This window comes from Erpetoichthys calabaricus, chromosome 15 (genome assembly GCF_900747795.2).
Source record: "Erpetoichthys calabaricus chromosome 15, fErpCal1.3, whole genome shotgun sequence".
Lineage (NCBI taxonomy): Eukaryota > Metazoa > Chordata > Cladistia > Polypteriformes > Polypteridae > Erpetoichthys > Erpetoichthys calabaricus.
In genome coordinates this window covers 51396777-51419108 of record NC_041408.2, presented here as the reverse complement: position 1 = coordinate 51419108, position 22332 = coordinate 51396777, and the positions used below count along the sequence as shown (strand labels likewise).

General features: G+C 42.6%; 1 protein-coding gene across 1 annotated transcript in view; it reads right to left on the bottom strand.

Moving 5' to 3' along the window:
* LOC114665665 (signal-induced proliferation-associated 1-like protein 2) overlaps window positions 1-22332 on the bottom strand; it is a 310605-nt gene that overhangs the window by 104126 nt on the left and 184147 nt on the right. The window contains 1 exon segment of the mRNA XM_051919363.1: window positions 15354-15930. Within this exon segment, the coding sequence (XP_051775323.1) occupies window positions 15354-15930 (577 nt within the window).

Sequence of the window (22332 nt, the reverse complement as noted above, 5' to 3'; positions counted from 1 at the left end):
ATCAGACCCTGACTTATACCCTTGTTCAAAAATGCTAATTTTTTTTTTTTATTTTGCTTCCTTCAATCTCGCATCAGTTTCTCAGACGCATCGAATTTTGTTGCAGCAGCGCAGTTACCAATTTCTTTCGCTACTTCAATGATTTTTAATTTAAAACCAGCTTCATATTTTTCTTCTAATCGAATGTTCATCGTAGATAAGGGATGCTCTTGCGATAAAGGTGTATGAGGGTGTGAGATACAAAAAACACAAAACAGTGCAAGCGTTGCTTCAGAATAGTTTGGGCATTACCATGTGGTCACGTAGGCACGATACATAGAAAACAAAAAAGGCAGCGTGCTCCGTGGTTACTCTCTCAGGTGGGCGTCAGCACTTCATAATCTCTTGGACCAATAGCGGGAGTTTTCCAAATTCGACTTATGCGGCCGACATTATAAAATACCAGAAATTATACTGTAAAATCAAGGCCCGACTTATCCAAAGGAGACCTTAAACGTGAGTATATACGGTAATTCAAGGATTAAGGATCTTTCATTGTCATTCCAACAATCATGTGCAAAAAAGAAATTCAGTAATCGGATCCCAGTCATTAAACAGGACCCACGATAACCTCATAGAAAACTACATAATAAAAAGTAGCCCCTTAACCCCATAGACTTTGTGATAAAGGTATCACAGATAAATGATAAATACAATGAAATAACATTAATACATAAATACAATAAGATAAGTATGGCTAAATATTATTGCAGTATGCCCTGTAATTAGCAACAAGTAAAAAGAAAAAAGTCGCAGCAAATAGTTTAGTACACAAGACTACCGAAACAAAATGCAAAGTGTAGTATAAATCACACAGATTGTACAGATGGAGTTAGTGATGTTGTATTCATTACTCTAATAGCATTCAAAAAGAAGCTGTTCCTAACTCTGGTAGTGCCAGCCCATAAGCTGCACAATCTCCTGCCTGATGAGAGGGGGGCAAACAATCCACGTGCAGGATGAGTGACATCTTCCAAAATGGAGGAGGCTTTACTTTTTGTACCTGCTCGTGTAAATGTCGTCTATAGTGGGTAGGCTGCTGCCGATGATCCGCTGTGCAGACGTACCCACCCAGTGCTCTCCTGTCTGTGGCCAAGCAGCTGATGTACCACACTGTAATAAAAGAGGTGAGGATGCCCTCTACCACATACTTGTAAAAGGAGGTCAGAATAGAGGGGCACAGACCAGTCCGCTTCAGCCTCCTAAAGAAGTAGAGGCGTTGGTGGGCTTTCTTTACCAGACAGGCTGCAGTCTAGCTCCAAGAGAGGTCATTTGTGATACGTACCTCCCTAGGTATCTGAAGCAAATGACAATGTCAACCTCTTCTTGTAAAGGAGGGAGGGTGCCAGTCTGCCGAAAGGCCACAATCATTTCCTTAGTTTTCTTGACGCTGATGTTAAGGTTGTTGTCCTTCCACCAAGACCTCCTGTACTGTAGGGCCACAAACTATCCCGTATGTTGACTCATCATTATGAGTGACGAGTCCTAACATTGCTGTGTAATCTGCAGATTGAGACGTGATTGTGGGTGTCTGTCATTTGTGCTATATGTTAATCGGCTTTAGGAACAAGAATATGTATATATTTTGGGGGTTTGAATTCATTCTAATCGCTTTCTTTGAGATATGGAAGGTTTCTTTCTGCTTCAGTAGCTACTCCGATTTTTATATGGGGATGCTATTTTATGCTCTTTAAATACTGCTCTGGGGTGACTTTTTCTTTTCCCTCCTATTTTCATTGTGACACACTGGGAACAAAATTACTTCCAGGGTTTATTTTCTTGATTCTGTGGTGTCTTCTTTGTGACTAACAGAGAGGGCCAACATAAGGTATTAGTAGTCATCCCCAGACCAAGAACTGGCAAGTGGAACGTTGCTGCTTTTGAAATATTTTACCAGAGGGTGTTACACGTTCACAGCAGACATCCTAAGACAATGCCTGAGCTGAAGAACGACGGTCCAAAATTCCTCCTGAACGTCGTGCAGGTCTGATCTGCAGCTCCCTCCTGGAAGCACTTTCTTGAGGTTATGGCTGCCAACTAGCTATTAAATCCAGGGATTCACTGTACTTATTCCATAGCACACTGTCAATGTTTCATGGGTGTGTTCAGTAATGACATATTTATGTGTTATTAGTGTGAGCACACTGTCTGTATTTGTGACTTGGGTGAAGATCAGATCTCAATTTATGGCCAACAAATGCAGTCAAACTGGTAATTCCAAAGAATTCACATATTACTGTGTACCTTTTCAACTGTAAATAATTAGGAGGAGGATGATGAAGTTCAGATAAACATTGAGAACATTTCCACAAAGAGGATGTGTAATTTGTTATTTCTGTTCTTTTCACTCTTTATTTAGTTTGTTTCTGGTTCCCTCTTATTCCTATATAGGCTCAGCAGATGGGGACCGTCTTACCAAAATGCTGAATTGAATTAGAAAATGGATGGATGTATGGATGGAATTACTTCGATTGTGCTGCAAAGTGGAACCCTGAGAGCCTGCTTACCTAATCATCAAAAGGTAAATAGAGGTGCTTACTAAATGTCACTCCTATGTTTAATTGGCCTCTACTCTATAAGAAAACGCTAAGGAGGTCTATGTGTCCAGTCTCTCTGAGCGGTGCGATCAAGTCCTCTACATATTACATCAGACCCACTTCTTTTTGGATGAACCGGGGGGTTATGTGATGAATATGTTTTTTGATTTTTCAAATGCATTCAACACTATCCAACCCTTCATTTCTTAAAGATAAACTGGACGGGATGAAAGTGGATTCCACCCTCACCTCCTGGATTCCTGCAGATTGTCAGACTGGGGAGCTGTGACTCCAGGACAGTAGTGAGTAATGTTGGGGCACCACAAGGGACTGTTTAAGCCCCATTACTGTTCACACTATACACAACAGACTTTAAATATAAGCTGGACTTTTGAAGTACTCTGGTGATACAGCTATTGTGCCGTGTATAAGGAATGGGCAAGAAGAGGAGTACAGGGGTTTGAGTGAAGCTTTCAGTGGCAGGAGCAATCAGAACTGCTTAGTTCTGAACACAATGAAGACCAAGGAGATGATTGTTGATTTCTACAGGCCTAAGCTCCCCCTTCAGCCTGTCAACATCCAAGGGGAGGACATTGAGATGGTGCAGACTTATAAATGTCTAGGTGTTTACATCGATGACAGACTGGACTGGTCTGCGAACACAGATGTCCTCTACAGGAAGGGGCAGAGCAGGCTCCTTTTCCTCAGAAGACTCAGATCATTCAATGTGTGTAGCAAAATGTCATCTGTGTTCTATCAGACAGTCATTGCCAGGGTCCTCTTTGCTGCCATTTGTTGGGGAAGTAGAAAGACAGATAAGAACACTAAGAGGCTGGACAAGCTGGTGAAGAAGGCTGGCTTGGTGCTGTGCAGGACTGTGGACTCAATGGGAATTGTGGTGGAAAGGTGTATGGGGAAGGCGGTACAGGACATCCTTGAGAATAGCAGTCACCCTCTCCACAACATTCTGGTGGGTCAGAGAAGTAAACAGAGCAGTGATCTTCACTCACTGTGCTGTAGAACATCATTTGTTCCTACTGCCATGAGATTTTATAAGAATTTTGTCCATACAAGTGATTCATGACCTGATCACCACTCTACCTGTAACAACACTGTACCAATTGATCCATTTGGACTGTTTACTATTTGTTTTTCTTACTTTTATAATAATTTTTAACAATTTTTACTGATTTGTTCGCGCTACTGGATACCTGAATTTCCTAGAGGGGTTGCATAAAGTATTTATCTGCGGCACGAATGGTCTCGTCTCTCCGAGCGGCGCGAATGGTACCTATGAGGTCAGTCATGTAATGCCCCAACATCATCACGAAACACCCATCACATTAAACTATGGTTAACATTAGGGCCCCGTTACACTATGGTTATGATTAGGGTTGTAGGAGGGTTATCTGACTCAAAGGGCATTTTGTGGCTGACCTGACCTATATCATAGGTATTGCAGGCTGCAGTTAGACCCTTCTCGTGTCTTTGGCTGTGGTGCACTTGGTCAGTATTGCTCTGTTGACACAACAAAAGAGACTGCCAGTGTGAGACGCACGTCAAGGAGTAAAGGCGAATGAGTCACACAGAGAGAGTTGCCTTCAAAGATGGCAAGTATAAAACCAGACATAAGCTGAGACAGGATAGATGACAGAGTATGAGAGGCAGGCTTTATGGGAACACTTTCAACAGAGGAACCGTCAGAGATGTGAAGAGATGTTCACCACATGCAAATATCGAGGAAAGGCACTGAAGGTACACTAAAGGCAAGAGATCACAAACATTTTTAAATTATTTTATGACCTGTAACTAGTGAAAAATACATTGAATCCTAAGAATAAAAACAAAAATGGCTCCTTGGTGGCTAGAAACGTAGATAAAGTCTGACTGAGTTTGCCTCAAACACTCAGGTAAATTCAGTACGTTTGCCTGTTTTTCTCTTTGAAGCTTTACACATCCAACTTGTCCAATGCCTTAGCCTACCATTTTATGTTTTATTTCACATGAAAAAAAAAAAAACAGCAGTGGGAAACAACAAATTAAAACACCTCATTAAAAGCGGATTTTGGCTTTTTGAAAGTCACAACTTCAAGATGACCTCTAGTAGTTTCATGGAGCAAAAAAAAAAAAAAAACCCCCATTCAATGGTGCAAGAAGGAAATGTAAAATTTCCAAGATCACGTTAGCAGATGACAGCTGAAGTGTGAAGTCCCTGGCACCGAGACCATCTTGAAAACAATTAACATATTGGCAAGTGAAGATTAATTAAGAAAAACAAGCATGTGGGGGAACTCAGGTGTGAGGGATTAAAAAAAAAAAAAATAATGAAAATAAATAAATAAAAAAGTACTGCTAGTGCTGTTAAGTGGAATGAATTTTCATCCTTAAAGGCAGCCATTCCTCTCTGGGAGGAGCACCATTGTGCTTTCAGTCTCACCAGGCACAAAGCGAGTTTTCTGCTCCTGCCTTATTCTGTCCAAGCATTAATGAAAGTGCCATTCCATGTGTGATTTATTGAAATCTTAGCTCCTTGCAAAAGCCCAGTCATCATATTCGAGTCACTGCCATTTCTAGATATTTATAATGCGACTTACCTGAATGCAGTTTAAACGAGACGTACTGCACGACATACACATACAGTTTAGTGCTTTTCTAGACCCTCAAAGTGGTTTACATAGACAGTGGGGAGCCACTTCAACCACCACCAACATACAGAGTCCACCAGGAAGATGAAATGGCAACCATTTTTGTGCCACTACGCTCACCGCACCTTAGATATTACACGTCCACAGAGGCCGTATAAGTTGTGGTGCACAGTTGCTTTCAGTTCAGTTCATAGGAATACGGACCTTTTCTCCAATTTAATAAAAGGACTTAGGGTTCTAAAGTGGAAATACTTCTAAAGCTTTTAACATAACTATTCAGGAAGTAGATGTGGAAGTGGTCCACTGCAACAAGTACTTGGGGGTTCGCATTAATGACTGGCTGGACACAGAAGAACAATAGAAGACACAGAAGAGTGCATTCGTTTAATGTACTTAGTGATATCCTTTACGTGGGCCATCGTTTTTTTATCCCCCCCCCCCCCCCATAACATACTGTATATTGTAGGATGCTTTTTCTTCCTTCAATTATGTGGTAGTTTGCTCTTCATCACGTACCGTTTAGTTGCGATGTGTGTCATATTCTGTTGTATGATGCTCATCCTTTTGCTATATGTAACATACAGTTTGCCAAACGATATCACACGTGGCAATCCCGAGTGTTTTAATTAATCATTTATGAAATGAACTGCACCTCCACTCCGTAAGTGTGAAAAATAAATAAAGCAACAGGCACTTAACGCAGGGGAAACCGAGGCCTGGCTCAGAGGTGGAAATAAAGATAATGTGGGGTGGGGGATGAGAAATCAGAGCATAAGACATTTCCGCTTTGAAGTGATCAAGAAAAAGAAATGCCGCCATTCCTGCAAACTTCTACTATGTTCACAATTTGTTCAGCAAGACGGTATAATCACTAGAAATCTAGATTCAATTATTGCTACAGTAAGTGAAATCAATTCATTAAAAATGTGTTAGATGATGTTAAAAGTGTAATTGTCTTAACATGGCACCCAGTGCTAATTAAAGGAATACTTTTATTCAGACTCATTTCTTTTTCAGTTCACTTTTTGTCCCTCGATTTTTACACTGCAGGTAGCAAATGTGGCAGACAAGCGAGGAAAACGGCCTTCTGTTCACTCGCAGCAACTCAAGCGATTGCAGACTTTGACTCTTTAAAACAGCAGGCTGCTTCGCTACTCAGATGTAAGGATATATTTTTTTTTTATTAATAAGCACATTAGTAATAGGCTTCTATATTCTAGAAGTGGTACTGAGACAGGGCTAGGGAGTGCATCAGATATGTGTTTTTGACTAAATGTAATGAAAATTTGCATTTTTCTACATCCTGGCATATGGTGGCATTGCAGAGTGTTTTATGTTGGTTGGACATGCAAGTGAGAATCGTTACTCGTGACTTGGGAATCCATTCCCGGACGGGTTTATCCATTCCTGGGAATTCGGGAATCCCACATTTCATTCCCGGGAATGACACAGTGCACGGGCATCTCACATGTGAACGATTTTAGAATGGCCGACACTTATTATTAATAAAACTACGACAATATGTTGACACAAATAAAAGACTAACCTTATCTACAAGCAGTTCATGCTATCATATAAGTACATGTATCTAGTTAGTTGCAGTAATAAGAGTGTAGAAAGCACAACATGTCCAGTTTGCGGTCGTCCAGGTAAGAGCGCACCTTCGAACAGAAGTACGCCAGTCGCTGAGAAATCACGCTCTGCCTCCACTGAACTAGGCGGCACAATCAGATACTGATACTTGTTCTAAACAACGCCCGCGCTTGCCGTTGCTCTGAAACACCACCATTTCATCTTTTACTGATGCATCCAGTTTTTTGTCATCATTCTGTGATGGCAAGATTCTTGGCACAGATAATGCGAATGCAACCGACTGACGCGTTGCAATTTCAAGTTGCTGTTCAAAACTGTTGTCTGATGAAGTGCAAGCTACAGCAATGGCACCACCTTAATTATTTTCAACTATAACTCTGTTATTTCTTGATCGATTTTTACACTTTTACACGCTATATATGCAAGCTTGGCTGTTCCCGTTTTCCTGGGAATTACAACAGTTTCATTCCTGAGAATGAAAAATGTCTAGGAATCCCGGACTCCTGATTACCCTACTAGAGACCATACAACTGCTACTAAATTACTGAAACCTTACTATACAAGCTACAAGTTTCGCCTGTCACATGGATCTTCCACCCCGGGTCGAGAGGGGGTGCTGCTGCCAACCTTATCCTCCGCTTCTCCCTTCTACTGAGCCCAAAAGATCATCCAACTCCACCCCTTCCGGTCTCCCACCGCTACATACCCAGTAATCCTGGAAGGAGGTGACACTCGTTACAAGAATCCACTACAGGATGGCAGCTCCTTTCCTGCTGTGCTCTGAGAGGAGTTATCAGCCAAGAAAAGGTTCCTCGTGCTAGGACCTTGAGTTTTCCTTTGTTTTGCACCATTGATCACACATTTTGTTTGGATTATTTGTTCAATTAAATGGGAATGACAAGGTCCAACACCCTAGCATTTCAACATTTGGGGAACTGCAGCTCCTTCCAACGACTGCATTCTCTAAAAAGAAACAATTCAGACTGTCTGATTTGTAAATTAATCAAGAACTGTGCTGAAAAGTAGAACAGAAAGTGACATGAACAGCAGCACTGGTTTGTTTTATGAAAAGTTCTTCTAAAATCCAAACCGTTTTTAACAGCATCAGCTTAAGCCCATGTCACTTCTAGACGTGAGACATGTCAGACTTGATAATCTTGTTACTGGTTTACATATCTGAAAATTGCTGGCTGTGTTAAATTTAGAGGCTATGTGATGAGCACAGTCGCACTCACTCCTTTTTGTGACAGCCATGGCGTGCTGCATGAACGGCTCAGCTGCCTCTCCACCACACCTGACCACTCCAACGTCCCATTGACAGTAGACACGTCTGACAATCTCCTGTTCCCTTCTGTCCCTCACTCCTGAAGAGTTATGGAGACACTCCAACAAGTCTGGCAGAGGCAGCACGTCATCCCCAACATGGAGAGGACACGCCACCCCCTTTTCCAGCTGAGAACCAGGACCTCGGACTTACAGGTACTGATCCTCATCCTATAAAGTACTACTCCATAACCCAATATGGTTCTGTCAGTCATGCTCAAGGTCTCCTTCCCCTCCAAATGGATTATAATAGAAGGTAAGACAGTAAAAGTGGCTTGCTGCCACTTAAAAAGAGCTATTAAAATAAAATTAGCAAATTAAAATTTTTTGTGTCGTTTCCGGTGAATTTCTGTCTAACTGATTAGCCGTTAGGTTTTGCAACCTAAGCATTGTAACTCGCTTGTATGTTGTTCAGAGTTCCTCACTTCTGATGTTCAATTTTGTCAACTTGTCCCGTCACGCTTGTTCCCAAACAGATTATTTTGACTTCTTTTGTAAGTTGCTTTGGATAAAAGTGCCTGCTAAGCAAATAAATGTAAATAAATGTTATCAGGTTCTGAAAAGCTGCCTTCTGATCATACAGTGTACCATTAAGGGACTGGCACCAAAACTTTATTAATTTAAATGTGGCAACCTGTCACCACTGATTCAGTTTAATAAAAAAGCAAGCACTCAAAGTCGTCATCCTCTGACACAGGATACTCTGCTGCACAGGGGTCTACCGATTGGCCCCTTGTCCAGCACCTTCACTGTTAAATGTCAGCCTTCATTCTTTAGTTTCTAGTAAATAAGTAAGTGTCCAGGGCGGGTGTTAGTGAAAACCAAAAGTAAAATGCCACACATGAATCACCATTCCTAAACCAGGAGGCTCGAAAAGACAAGACCACTTCTTTCGTAAGAGAGAAAGACAGAGAGATTTATTTCCTGTCTCCAAGCTAAAAGATAAAAAATGTAAAACATAAATGATTTCATTTATTCATTGGGCCCATCTGCCAGTTTTCTAAGGCTGCGTCCATACCATTGTTTTCATTTAATTTTTTTCCACACTTGCCTGGAATCTTTAACCTCTGAAAAATGAGATTTTTAAAAATGCTCTCCAGAGACTTGCACTTCTAAAAACGCCGGCGCGGAGTTATAATGTGGATGGCTGAAAATGTAGTCTTTTGAAAACACATACTCTACAGTGCTTTGTGCGTATTAAACAGCTCTTCCCGGATTGGATTCTGCTCATCACAACATCACATCCCCTGATTGGTCACCCTTAATGGAAGAAAACCAGATTCCACCAGAAAGGAGGTGCTTTCCATGGCACTTGCTGTGTTGCTTTCTGGTATGCGTCTAAATTGCGATTTGTGCAGTTTGAACGCTGTATGAGAGAGAGGTTAGGAGCACACACTGATACAGCTCATTGCCGCACCCACCACGCGACAAGTTAGCTCAGGATCCCAGATTAGGACCCGAATGCAGCCATGCAACGGGTGACACCTCAGTACCACACTAGTTCAGGTGGAATGGAAAAGTGTGAGGTTTTTTTATGGTGGCTGGTATGCCTATTCTGCCACCAACCCCCAGGTTTTTCCCTGCAGATTGAAGGGCCTACATATAGGACTAGATGAAGACTAATGTCACACCCAGGACGGAGCAATTGCAGGTTAAGGGCCTCGCTCAAGGGCCCAACGAAGAAGAGTCATTTTTAGAGTTTTATGGGACTGGAACCGGCAACCTTCCGATTGCCAGCGCAGATCCCTACCTCAGAGCCGAATGCTGTATGCATACACAAAAAAAAAAAAAAAAAGGGGAAGATGGATGGATGGATGGGAGGATAATAATAATACATTTTATTTATATAGCTGTCCTGCGGTGGGTTGGCACCCTGCCCGAGATTTGTTCCTGCCTTGTGCCCTGTGTTGGCTGGGATTGGCTCCAGCAGACCCTCGTGATCCTGTGTTCGGATTCAGCAGGTTGGAAAATGGATGGATGGATGGATTTATATAGCACTTTTCCAATAGATCAATAAGATATAGACAGACAGACAAAGATATGACAGGCACCATCAGTCAGTCAGACAGAGATATGAAAGACACTATAAGACAGACAGACAGACAGGGCACTATATGGGTGAATGGATGGATGGATGGGTAAGGAAAGATATGATGGATTTATAGATAGGGTATTATATATTATGGATAGATGTTAGGTAAAACACTACATTATGGATGGATGGATAAGGCCCTATATGATGGATTTTTAGCCAGGGCACTAACTTTTGGATGAATGAGGAATGATATGATGGATTTATAGGTAGGACACTACATTATTAATGGATGGATAGGTAAAACATCCATCCATCCATTTTCCAACCCGCTGAATCCGAACACAGGGTCACGGGGGTCTGCTGGAGCCAATCCCAGCCAACACAGGGCACAAGGCAGGAACCAATCCCAGGCAGGGTGCCAACCCACCACAGGACACACACACAAACACACCCACACACCAAGCACACAGTAGGGCCAATTTAGAATCGCCAATCCACCTAACCTGCATGTCTTTGGACTGTGGGAGGAAACCGGAGCGCCCGGAGAAAACCCACGCAGACACGGGGAGAACATGCAAACTCCACGCAGGGAGGACCAGGTAAGCGAACCTAGGTCCCCAGGTCTCCCAACTGCGAGGAAGCAGCGCTACCCACTGCGCCACCGTGCCGCCCACTAGGTAAAACACTCTATTACAATATAATACAGTTTATTTTTGTATAGCCCAAAATCACACAGGAAGTACCACAATGGGCTTTAACAGGCCCTGCCTCTTGACCAAATGCTGGATGAATGGATAGATAAGGTACTATATTATGGAAGGATGCATACATAGATAGACAGACAGACAGATCCTAATTTGTCCCCAGGGGGAATTTGGCTTTTTACACAAGCTCTTAAATAAATAAATGGAAATATAGATAGATAAATATGCCCAGCCACTATTGTGTGAACAAACACCAGAATGACTAAAGAGGAAGGGAAAAAAAGAAAAAATGGGCACTTGGCAGTCCCAGTCCGGCATTATTATATCATAAAGGAGCCCCCATAATGTGGCTGAATGATTCGCTGGCTGAAAGTCCTCTGTGTCGGTGTGTCAGAGAGAGGATGTGCAGCATTGTTCTTAATGGCACATAGTTTTGTTTTAATTCTCCTTCTTTATAGAGGGTCCAGAGTGTGACCCATTACTGATCCGGCATTTTTAGTTAGCCTGTTGTTTTGGTGGGCCTTACATGAAGTGATGGTACCAGCTTAGCACAGCACAGCATTGAAAAATCGCACTTTACCGTTCACACTGATTTTGATCAAATTTCCCATGACTGGCAGTGTTGCCCTCCATTCAAAGATTTTTCTGCACTTGTGCCCGTGTGTAGTTTAGGTGAACGGCTACGTCAGCAGAGAGCAGCAGCTGATCCCAACAACAAGTGGCTCTAGAAGGAATCTCCCAGGGATGGCCGCCTGGCTTGCTACCCACGCTTAAGGGCTGAGCCTCAAGTCTGACAACTGAATTCGTCAACATTTAATTAAACAGAGTGCTTTACTTGAACTCTTTATGCTATTTAAAAAAAAAAAAAAAAAAAAAAAATTAGGCCAGTTGATGTTCCCTGAACCATAAGGTCAGTTTGATGGACCTGAACCTGCACTCAGGATATTTCAGATGCACCGCCTGACCTTATGTGCAACTGCCTCTGAAACCACACATCCTTATAGTGACGTTTTCTTCCTTATTAAATCCATCAGGCCAAGACAACATCACAGCTACTGCCCAAAAGCTTCTGAAGCGTTCCTTTTTAAATGTGTTTGCTGACCACTGATCAGTCAAAGGTATCAAGACCAGAAGCAAGTCAGTTACTCTGTGGTCCAAATAATGTTTTTTGTTTGTTTTTCTCGCAATGCCAGATGAGCGACAATCTCATGGCTCTCCTAAACTCACCCAGCAGGCCTACATGTGCCAGTCACCAGTCTTGTCTGGACTGACGGCAAGCAACACCCACTGCAGAACGACGAGAACCCGTCATGTGTGGCATGAAGAGCGCAGTAAAAAGAAAGGCTCTGAGAGAGGAAAAAAATAAAATAAAATAAAGTAATAAACCCCTCAGAGCTGGTGGGAGGGCCTGCGTACTTCTCTTCACGTTTGTAATCCATTCAGTGGAAACTCTGTAGTGGTTTTGCATTTCTCTGGTTATGCATCCATTTTGCTTTGTGGAACAGAGAGAGTGTTCCCAATTATCCAGATTTATTTCCACCATTTTTTAAAATGTACCAATGTGACTTTGAAGCGCTATAATGAGCACTTAGTCCCTCGATGTGGTTTGCTATTCAGCCCTTCAAGTTAAACTGCATTTGGCATAAATTTGGACAAACGCAGATGCACCTGGTCCTAACACACACACACACACACACACACACTGAGATGACAACTTTGAGAAAAACCAAAGGAATACGCGCATGGGGGGGGGGAAAATAACATTAAACACATTTTCAGTTGTATTGGGTGGAGTGGATTACTCTGCTGTAAAAAGCTTTTTAAATACTGCTCTAAGTCAGAAGGGATTCCACTCTGTTGGGCAAGGCCCTTAACCCTGCCATTGCTCCGTCCTGGCTATGACGTCAACCTGCATCCAGCCCTGGAAGCAGATCTTCCAACTTGCAGGGAGAACTCAGGGGTTGATGGCAGCTCCAGCCACTCCAAAAGAAACTCGCAGGGTTCCAGTGTGGTACGGAGGTGTCAGCCATTACACAGCTGCACTCGTGTCTTAATTTGGGGTGCTGAGGTGGTTCGGAGTGTGCTAGGTGTGGCAACACGCTGTATCAGTGCATGCTCCCCACCTCACTCTCTCTAAGCCAGGGGGATCCCAAACTTTAACTGAACCCAGAACATTGTACCACTCAATATAAAGCCAAAGCGTGATTTGGGGTCTTCATTTTTGCTAAAAGCAAATCACACGAACTGATCTTAGATAAAAGTGAACCAATTATTCATGGCAAACTCCTTAACTCCAGCAGACTCTTGGCACACATGTGATCTCTTTAGGCCAGGGGTTCGCAAGGTTTTTTGATTCAGTTCTTAGCGGTGCTGAGCCAAAGTACTGAACTCTTACTCGGCACAACTAAGGTGAGATTTCTTTAACTGCCTCCATAATCCCCACAATTAGATTGAAGAATACCAAGATTTTCCATGTACTGTATACACCAAATGCTGTAACACATTTATAATGTAAAAACAGTAGTGGGATTTGATATGGAATAAAGACTAAAATTTCAATGATTTACATATAGAAGTATATAGTTAGATTTGCTTAAAAAAAAGAAATGGAGAAAAATTGAGAAGTTGCAGATAGATAGATAGATAGATAGATAGATAGATAGATAGATAGATAGATAGATAGATAGATAGATAGATAGATAGATAGATAGATAGATAGATAGATAATGAAAGGCACTATATGATAGATAGATAGATAGATAGATAGATAGATAGATAGATAGATAGATAGATAGATAGATAGATAGATAGATAGATAGATAGATAAACTTTAATTCAATTCAATTAAAAAAGAAGGGACCTATTTAGTAAAGGCTGGTCATATAAACTGCTGAAAAAAATTAAAGGAACACTTTGAAAACACATCAGATCTCAATTGGGAAAAAAATCCTACTTGATACCTCTACTGATATGGATTGGGTACTGAAAGGATGCCACATTGTTTGACGGAATTGAAAATTATCAACCTACAGAGGGCTGAATTCAAAGACACCCTGAAAATCAAAGTGAAAAAATCATGTGACAGGCTAGTCCATTTTGCCGAAATTTAATTGCCGCAACTCCAAATCATATGCAGTAGTTTGTATGGCCCCCACGTGCTTGTATGCATGCCTGACAACGAATTGAGATGAGGTGAGATGACGGATGGAGTCCTGGGGGGATCTCCTCCCAGATCTAGACCAGGGCATCACTGAGCTCCTAAACAGTCTGAGGTGCAACCTGGCGGCGTCGGATGGAATGAAACATAATGTCCCAGAGGTGTTCTATTGGATTTAGGTCAGGCGAGTGAGTGTGGGGGCCAGTCAATGGTATCAATTTCTTCATCCTCCAGGAACTGCCTGCATACTCTCGCCACATGAGGCCGGGCATTGAACCAGGAGGAACCCAGGACCCACTGCACCAGCATAAGGTCTGACAATGGGTCCAAGGATTTCATCTCAATACCTAATGGCAGTCAGGGTGCCGTTGTCTAGCCTGTAGAGGTCTGTGTGTCCCTCCATGGATATGCCATCACTGACCCACCACCAAACTGGTCATGCTGAACAATGTTACAGGCAGCATAACGTTTTCCATGGCTTCTCCAGACCCTTTCACGTCTGTCACATGTGCTCAGGGTGAACCTGCTCTCACCTGTGAAAAGCACAGGGGACCAGTGGTGGACCTGCCAATTCTGGTATTCTATGGCAAATGCCAATCAAGCTCCATGGTGCCGGGCAGTGAGCACAGGGCACACTAGAGGATGTCGGGCCCTCAGGCCAACCCTCATGAAGTCTGTTTCTGATTGTTTGGTCAGAGACATTCACACCAGTGGCCTGCTGGAGGTCATTTTGTAGGGCTCTGGCAGTGCTCATCCCGTTCCTCCTTGCCCAAAGGTCCTGCTGATGGGTTAAGGACCTTTTACGAGGGGCCCTGTCCAGCTCTCCTAGAGTAACTGCCTGTCTCCTGGGATCTCCTCCATGCCCTTGAGACTGTGGTGGGAGACACAGCAAACCTTCTGGCAATGGCAAATATTGATGTGCCATCCTGGAGAAGCTGAACTACCTGTGCCACCTCTGTAGGGTCCAGGCATCGCCTCATGTTACCAGTAGTGACACTGACTGTCGCCAAATGCAAAACTAGTGAAAAAACAGTCAGAAAGGATGAGGAGGGAAAAATGTCAGTGGCCTCCAGCTGTTAAACCATTCCTGTTTTGGGGGTCGTCTCATTGTTGCCCCTCTAGTGCCCTTCTTATTAATTTCATTAACACCAAAGCAGCTGAAACTGATGAACAACTCCCTCTGCTACTTAACTGACCAGATCAATAGCCCAGAAGTTTCACTGACTTGATGCTATACTCTGATTAAAAAGTGTACCTTTAATTTATATATAAAAAGATACAAAGATATTAAAGTAAATGTGCCAATACTGCAGATCTTACCTCAAGTCGCTGCACAATTTCCTTAACGTCTTCACCACAATTATCCACAGCTGAGAGTACCAAACACTCTCCTCTTTCATAAAAGATCTTTATACTCATAACTCCAGACGTCCAGCCAATAACATCCCGGCACGAGCAGTTGAACACAACATTCCTGGATTCCTGCTCGATCAGTACAATGAACTCATTTGAAATGCCAAGAAGACACTCGATATCTGTCGACTGTCCAAAATCCCGAACAATAACATTCCAAGTAATGGCTCCGATGCTGTACAAATGAGCGTCCTTTCTAGCTTTCGTTTTTTCTTTTTTCTTTGAGCCCAGTGTGATAAAACTAAACTTTACTGTAGAATCCACGGTAGCCGTTGTGACAAAATTTTCAGCCAAGTCCTTCAAGTACTCCTGCCTTGTCCTTGTAGCCATTGCCCTGAATTTCTCAGACTTATGTGCAGCATTTTCTCCGTTGATAACTTTGGCTAACAAGAAGTCCCTGAAAACAGCAGACTTGGGAAAGGTTACTCCTTTTGGAATGGGGGGCCCAAACGGTGGCACGTCCTTTGATCTTGAAACCGCAACACTAAAAAAAAAAAAAAAAAAAGATTAAGTCTTTAATTTGATTGTGATAACTCATCAGATACTTTACATCCCATTTTAGAACGAAAATCTAAAACGTAATATTAATAGTTAAACACTACATCCAACTTAACAACAGTCAGTCTGTGCATCCGTCCAATTGTTATGTCTCTACCATTCCCTAAAAATAGTGCATTACAAACATTTTTTAGTAATAAAATGCATTGCATTTGTCATTCCAACTGATGGCGCATCACAAACATTAACACTGATGTTACAAATTCCACACCAATTGGCATATAACAGAGACATACACATCACATCATATAAATTTCCACCCAATTTTAGATGGGTAGCACAGCTCAGCTAGTTCACCTTAATAAAAGTCTGCCCAGTTGATCTGTCTCTGTCTTTCAAAGAGATTGCACATCACAAGCATTTGTACTAATAAAATGAATTGCATTTGTCATCCCAACAGATGGTGTATCACAAATATTTATAGTTATTTTATTAATACAAATGATATGGCTGCTGCACCATTTGTTGGAATGACAAACGCAATTCATTTTATTAGTACTTGCATTACAAAACTCATTCTAATAGATGGTACACTCTGAGATCTACGCGGATTACCTAGTTCTCAACCCCTCTTAGATGTGTAACACAGCTAGTTCACTTAATAAAAAGAATAAGTATTTGTGTGTCCTTTTGTGGTCTTTGTCATTCCAACAGATGGCACATCACAAACATTAACACTAATTTAACATATCCCATACCAAATGCCATATAACAGAGCAATGTGCACTGCAAATGTTAAATGTTTAAGTCTATTTTAATTGCTTAGATTTCAACCCGTCTCAGATGGGTTGCACATTCAGCCCACTTTAATCAAACAATAAGTGTCAGTCTGAGTGTCCATCTGGTTGCTATGTCTTTGCCATTCCAAAAGAAGGCACAACACAAAAATCTGTAGCAATAAAATGCATTGCATTCATCATTTCAACAGACATGTACCATAAACACTAAGCAGAGATGTACTGTATGCATTGCATTTGTCATGCCAACAGGTGGCATTTCACAAACATTTGTAGTAATGCATTTTATTATGTCACACAATTGCACATGGGAGGCAGCTAAAAGGTCTAAATGAGAGTAATTTCAAGCCAGACCGGGGGTAGTGGAGTGAGCTGACCTTATTTCTATACTTTCTTGCAGACTGTTCATGGGAAATTTTGCCTGGCCCTGATGATGTCACTTGCGGTGTAGAACCCATGGATGAAGATACCTTCCGGTTTCGGCCCTTTTGATAAGGTCACATCCGGGTCCGAGCCTATGGAAGAGGACCCTTCCACCTTCTGTCCTTGATGACTTCACTTCCCTTTCTGGCCTTTAAAGCCGCCATATTCTGCAAACCACATCAGTTCCATTTTGGACTCTGTTATGATCACATCAGTGCTATCAAATTACCCTTTCGCAGCCAGGGAATATTATACAGGCGGCTGCCCCAAACCTTTTTATGACCCTGGTGTCTGGTTTTATGTGATAATTACTACAAATGTCAGTGATGCACCCTCTGTTGGAATGGAAATGCAATGCATTTCATTAGAACTTGCTTTACAAAATATATTCTAATAGAGGGTGCACTGCAAATGTTAACGCTGAGGGCTATGTTTATTATTTAGATTTCAACCCAGCCTTGGACAGGCAGCGCAGCTTGTACTTTATGAAAAGCTGCAGAACTACAGTGATAGCAAATGACATCCTATAATATATTAACTGTAACTTGTATTATTAAAAAACGCTTAACAAAACAAATACTGTAAACAAAATAACTAAACAACAACGACACAAGACACATTAAAGAGCATCAATCACGTATTCATTTCATTGATAAAAACACAACATTCAGTTGACTAAAAAACTGATCCTGGACCAGTAACGTGCCTGCTGTATTACCAGTGCTCATGTGTGCCATACGGTTCTAACACGTGGGACCTGAAGATTTTTTTTTTGGAGTTTTCAGTCCCTGCCTGTTAAGAGGGGTCCACCTCGCATCACGATGGAAGTCTCTTCAGCCACACTGCAGCTGGTTTAAAACGTAACAGATGTATTTTTTTACAATCTGTCCAAAACGGAATGGCAGAATTCCCAGTCTGACTGCTGACCGTGGTAACCATCACTTGTAAAAGCAGACTGGGCAGCACCCCACAGCTTACTGGAAGCAGCACGTTAAAATGGTGTATGCTGTGGAGAATATATTTATTATGGGGGAAGTTTTATATTGCATACTAGCCTAAGAGTTGATCAAAAGTCTTACATGGAATAATGTGTTGATTTGAAGGAAACAAAAATATATATCAAGTGAATTTATTCTGATTTTTTTAATTTCAATTGCTGGGTATAGCCCTCCCCTAATGTATCATTAAAACCATATGACATGAATATACAGTAGAGAGTATTTTTCCAGCTTGCTAGGGGTCTTCTGCGTTTTATGAATTGTTATTCATTATTTGAATGTACTTACTAACTAACCGGCTGGTGGCTGTGGTAGCAGTTGATCGTAAAAGCAGAGGATGCACCCACCCTGAGACTCTGCAAAGACAACCCTGCGCTTGGTTACAGAAATACAGAGCAAGCCTTCAAATACTGCACTGACAGCATGAGGGGCTCCAAATCCCATGCTGCATACCTACAGCATGAATGCACCAAGTTTTGTTTTGATAAGTTTTTCAGATAACAATTCACAAATCAGCATAATTATGATTTTAGGGAGGAACTTTCAAGGTCTACAAAGAGACGAGCTTGGCACAATTCTAAAAATACATAGTTGACTGTTGTCCCGTATGACCAGGGGGCACAATCGTATATCACATGAAAGCACTCGCATTACTTCATACAGCTGTAAAAGTTTATTTACATAATAAGGTTTTATGATGACAACGTGTGCAACGGCCGCGTAGGAGTGGAGCTTACAGAGAGTGTGCATACCACACCGTGCCCTTTTCTGCCGCTCAGCAAAATTTCCTTTATAGTCTGTCCGCTGCCCCAAAGACCCCCCCCCCCCCCCCCCCCCCCCTTTAAGCATTACATTAAATTAAATTGTGCGATGGCAGATTCAACAACATTGGAGGAGGGCTCCTTGAGTTGGCAGAAGTACGTAAATAAGTAAATGCCAGCTGTGCCATGTGACTAATGGGAGTAAACCACACATGATATGGCAAGACTTGACGTCACTGAACAAAATGCAACTATGTAGAAAAAGGAATCCAGCAAGAGTTTTAGCACTTTTTCTTCTTTCTTTTTAAGGCCTCTTGTGAACCTCCAGTGCCCGCAGGCAATTGACAGAGACCCCTGTTGGAGTGCACCTTGTAGTTTATGACCATGATGGATCAGTTTTAAGTGACAAGGCTGACAGGACTTCAGTGCAAAAAGTGACCAGCACGGATTAAAAATAAATAAATAAATAAAACACACACAGAAGTGAAGTGTCACAGTGAAATTGTGATGATTAAAATCACGTCTTCAAGAGTTTAATAAAAAAATAGTTAAAAACCAAATAAAACCCGTCCATGATGAATTCCATTTCCTTTTCAGGATACCAGAAGAAATCCCTCCAGTGAAGACCTCATCATCACAATCTGCCACCCTTCTTTGGTACCTGCAGACCACTGGCACTTGGCTATTGCAACGCCACTTCTCCGATGAAGACCTCAATGATCTCCTCCAGCTCTGCCCTCTCCACATTGACGCTGCAACACTTTGGATTTTGTCCACACAATGTTCCTGCCACAACTCTTCACCATTCTCCTCTGCTCCCTAAATGTAATTCAGCAGACCTGATTTCTAGGGTCCAGAAGCTGTGGGGCATCTGTTGGTGAAGAGAGATTCACGGATCTTGACTTTGCTGAGGATGCTGTGATCTTCACAGAGTCAATGGAGGCTCTGATCAGGGCTCTTGGAGTGACTGAGTGAGGAGTCTGAGTGTCTGGGCTTGCGAGTGTCCTGATAAAAACCAAGATCCAGGCGTTTAATGACCTCTTGGGCACAGCCATCAGCAGTGTGTTCGTCTGTGGAGAGAGTGTCGACCTTGTCGAGAGGTTTATTTACCTCGGCAGTGACATTCATGTCTCTGGTGACTCTTCCTATTTAGTCAGTAGATGGATTGGGAGAGCATGGGTTGGGGGAGTCATGAGGTCGCTGGAAAGGGGTGTATGGCGCTCCCAAAATCAATGCAAAAGAACAAAGGTCCAAGTCTTTAGAGTCCTGGTGCTTCCTGTCTTGTTACACAATTGCGAGACATGGATGCTACCCAGTGACCTGAGACGAAGACTGAACTCCTTTGGTACTTTGTCTTCAGAGAATCCTTGGCCACCGCTGCACCATCAAACTCAACAGCCACCACTCCTGCAGACCTGATGCCGTCCACACTGACACTCTTGTGATGGCATACCTCCAAAACTACTCTCTTGATTGGTCATTTTTTATTTCTTATTCTCTCTTATGTCCCCACCACCCCACTTCTCCTAGTACTTACCCTTCCAATATAAATCTGAATCTGAAAAGCCAGCAGCTGGTCATAAGCCCACACAACACACACACGCGTAATTTGGTTTCTGTCTGCTGCACAAACAGTTGCTGTGCACGTCTTTTGGGCTCAGACTCAGTTACGTCTAACATGCTGTCCCTCATGAGCAAACTGAAATTCTGCTGTCTGATTGGAGATCCAGTCAAGAGCAGCTTTGCAAGTGGGCCAGCATTTTTGCCACAACAGGTACATTCAGAAATGGTGTCATACTTCAAATCATCACCTTTGTATGCTTCACTACCACTATACCACAAATCTATAAATGCTAGTGTCAGTATCCGTTTCTGACGAACTGTCCCTATGAATTATTATCATTATTATTATTAACACGACAATTCACTTTCTTCTTCACACACTTTACCTTCTGATAGCGCGTACTTCACTCACCCTGACACAGTACACAGACACGTAAAGCCTGCTTGATACTTAACGTGTCTGTGTGAGTGACAAGAGTTAAGAATGACATCAGACGGAGAGATATGGGCCAACCCTACAAAGCCCCCATGACAACCCCCTGAACCCCAGGCAGCTCTGGTGCGCTAAGGTTTTTTGCCACACATTGCACAGCAAAGTGAACGCAATGCCGCATATCCAAAATAATGAATCTGAAGAAGAGTCTGGTGGCAGAACCAAGGCGACACCTCAGGCACCTGTCTGATTCCTCTCCCTGTCACCACAAAGATATTCAAGTGATGACAACTTCATGGAATGAAATTCTGAATAGCACCGGCCGAAATGAAACAAAACGCAGGAAAACATGGAAAATGTGGACACCTGGCCTTCTCCTTCGTTTCCTCTTAAAATCACAGGCAAGTCTTCTCCATCAGCAGAGTCTCATTGAGTGTAGGAATCTTTCACTCAACAACCATTTAAACAATTCACTTCCTCTACTGGTCCTGTGGTGGGTTGGCACCCTGCCCGGGAGTGGTTCTTGCCTTGTGCCCTGTGTTGGCTCGGATTGGCTCCAGTAGACCGCTGTGACCCTGCGTTCAGATTCAGCGGGTTGGAAAGTGGATGGATGGATGGACTTCCTCTACTGTGCACTTGTTAGGCATGTGACATTGACCAAACGCTGCCACCTACTGGCTACGAGAATAACCCGGTGCCGATCGAATGGGCCGAGCACAAGTACAAATGTGTTTCAGCCACTGAGTGCGTTTACAGGCACACACAAAACCAAAATAAGGTGGATAACCTGGTTCAGGCAGAAGCCTGGTTTCTTAAAAACCCACCCCATGTACATGCACAAGTCCATTTATGGAGATCTCCTTTGGCAAAATGTTCCAATGTCATAATAAAAGATTAATCATCACCATCCACAGCCATTGTGAATCAAGCATGGAGGCTGTGACCCCTGAGATTGTGCTACTTTGGCACTGTATGTTCAGCTCATCAACATCACTTTACCAATTTCTGAAATATTGAGACAGATGATTTCATCCAGGAGAAGGAATAATGCGGTTGCCCAAGTGTTTGCCTCAGGACATTCATCTTTGCAGATCATTCTGCCGTTTTATACCTGTGGCTGCTGGGTCTGTGTGTGTGTGTGTGTGTGTGTGTGTGTGTGTGTGTGTGTGTGTGTGTGTGCGTGTGCATGTGTGTGTGTGTGTGTGTGCACGAAGAAAACACTGTGTGGGCTAACAGAATGTAACGGACTACAAAATCCTTAACTATAACCAGATGAACAACTTTAACAGGTTTAACCACCCTAACCCACTCTCACCTCGGAGTACTGCATCCTCCACCCATTCTTCTGCTGATACCAGCATAGGAGAGAGTTCCCCCCCCCACCCACAATTACAGCAGCCCAGGTAAGCAGAG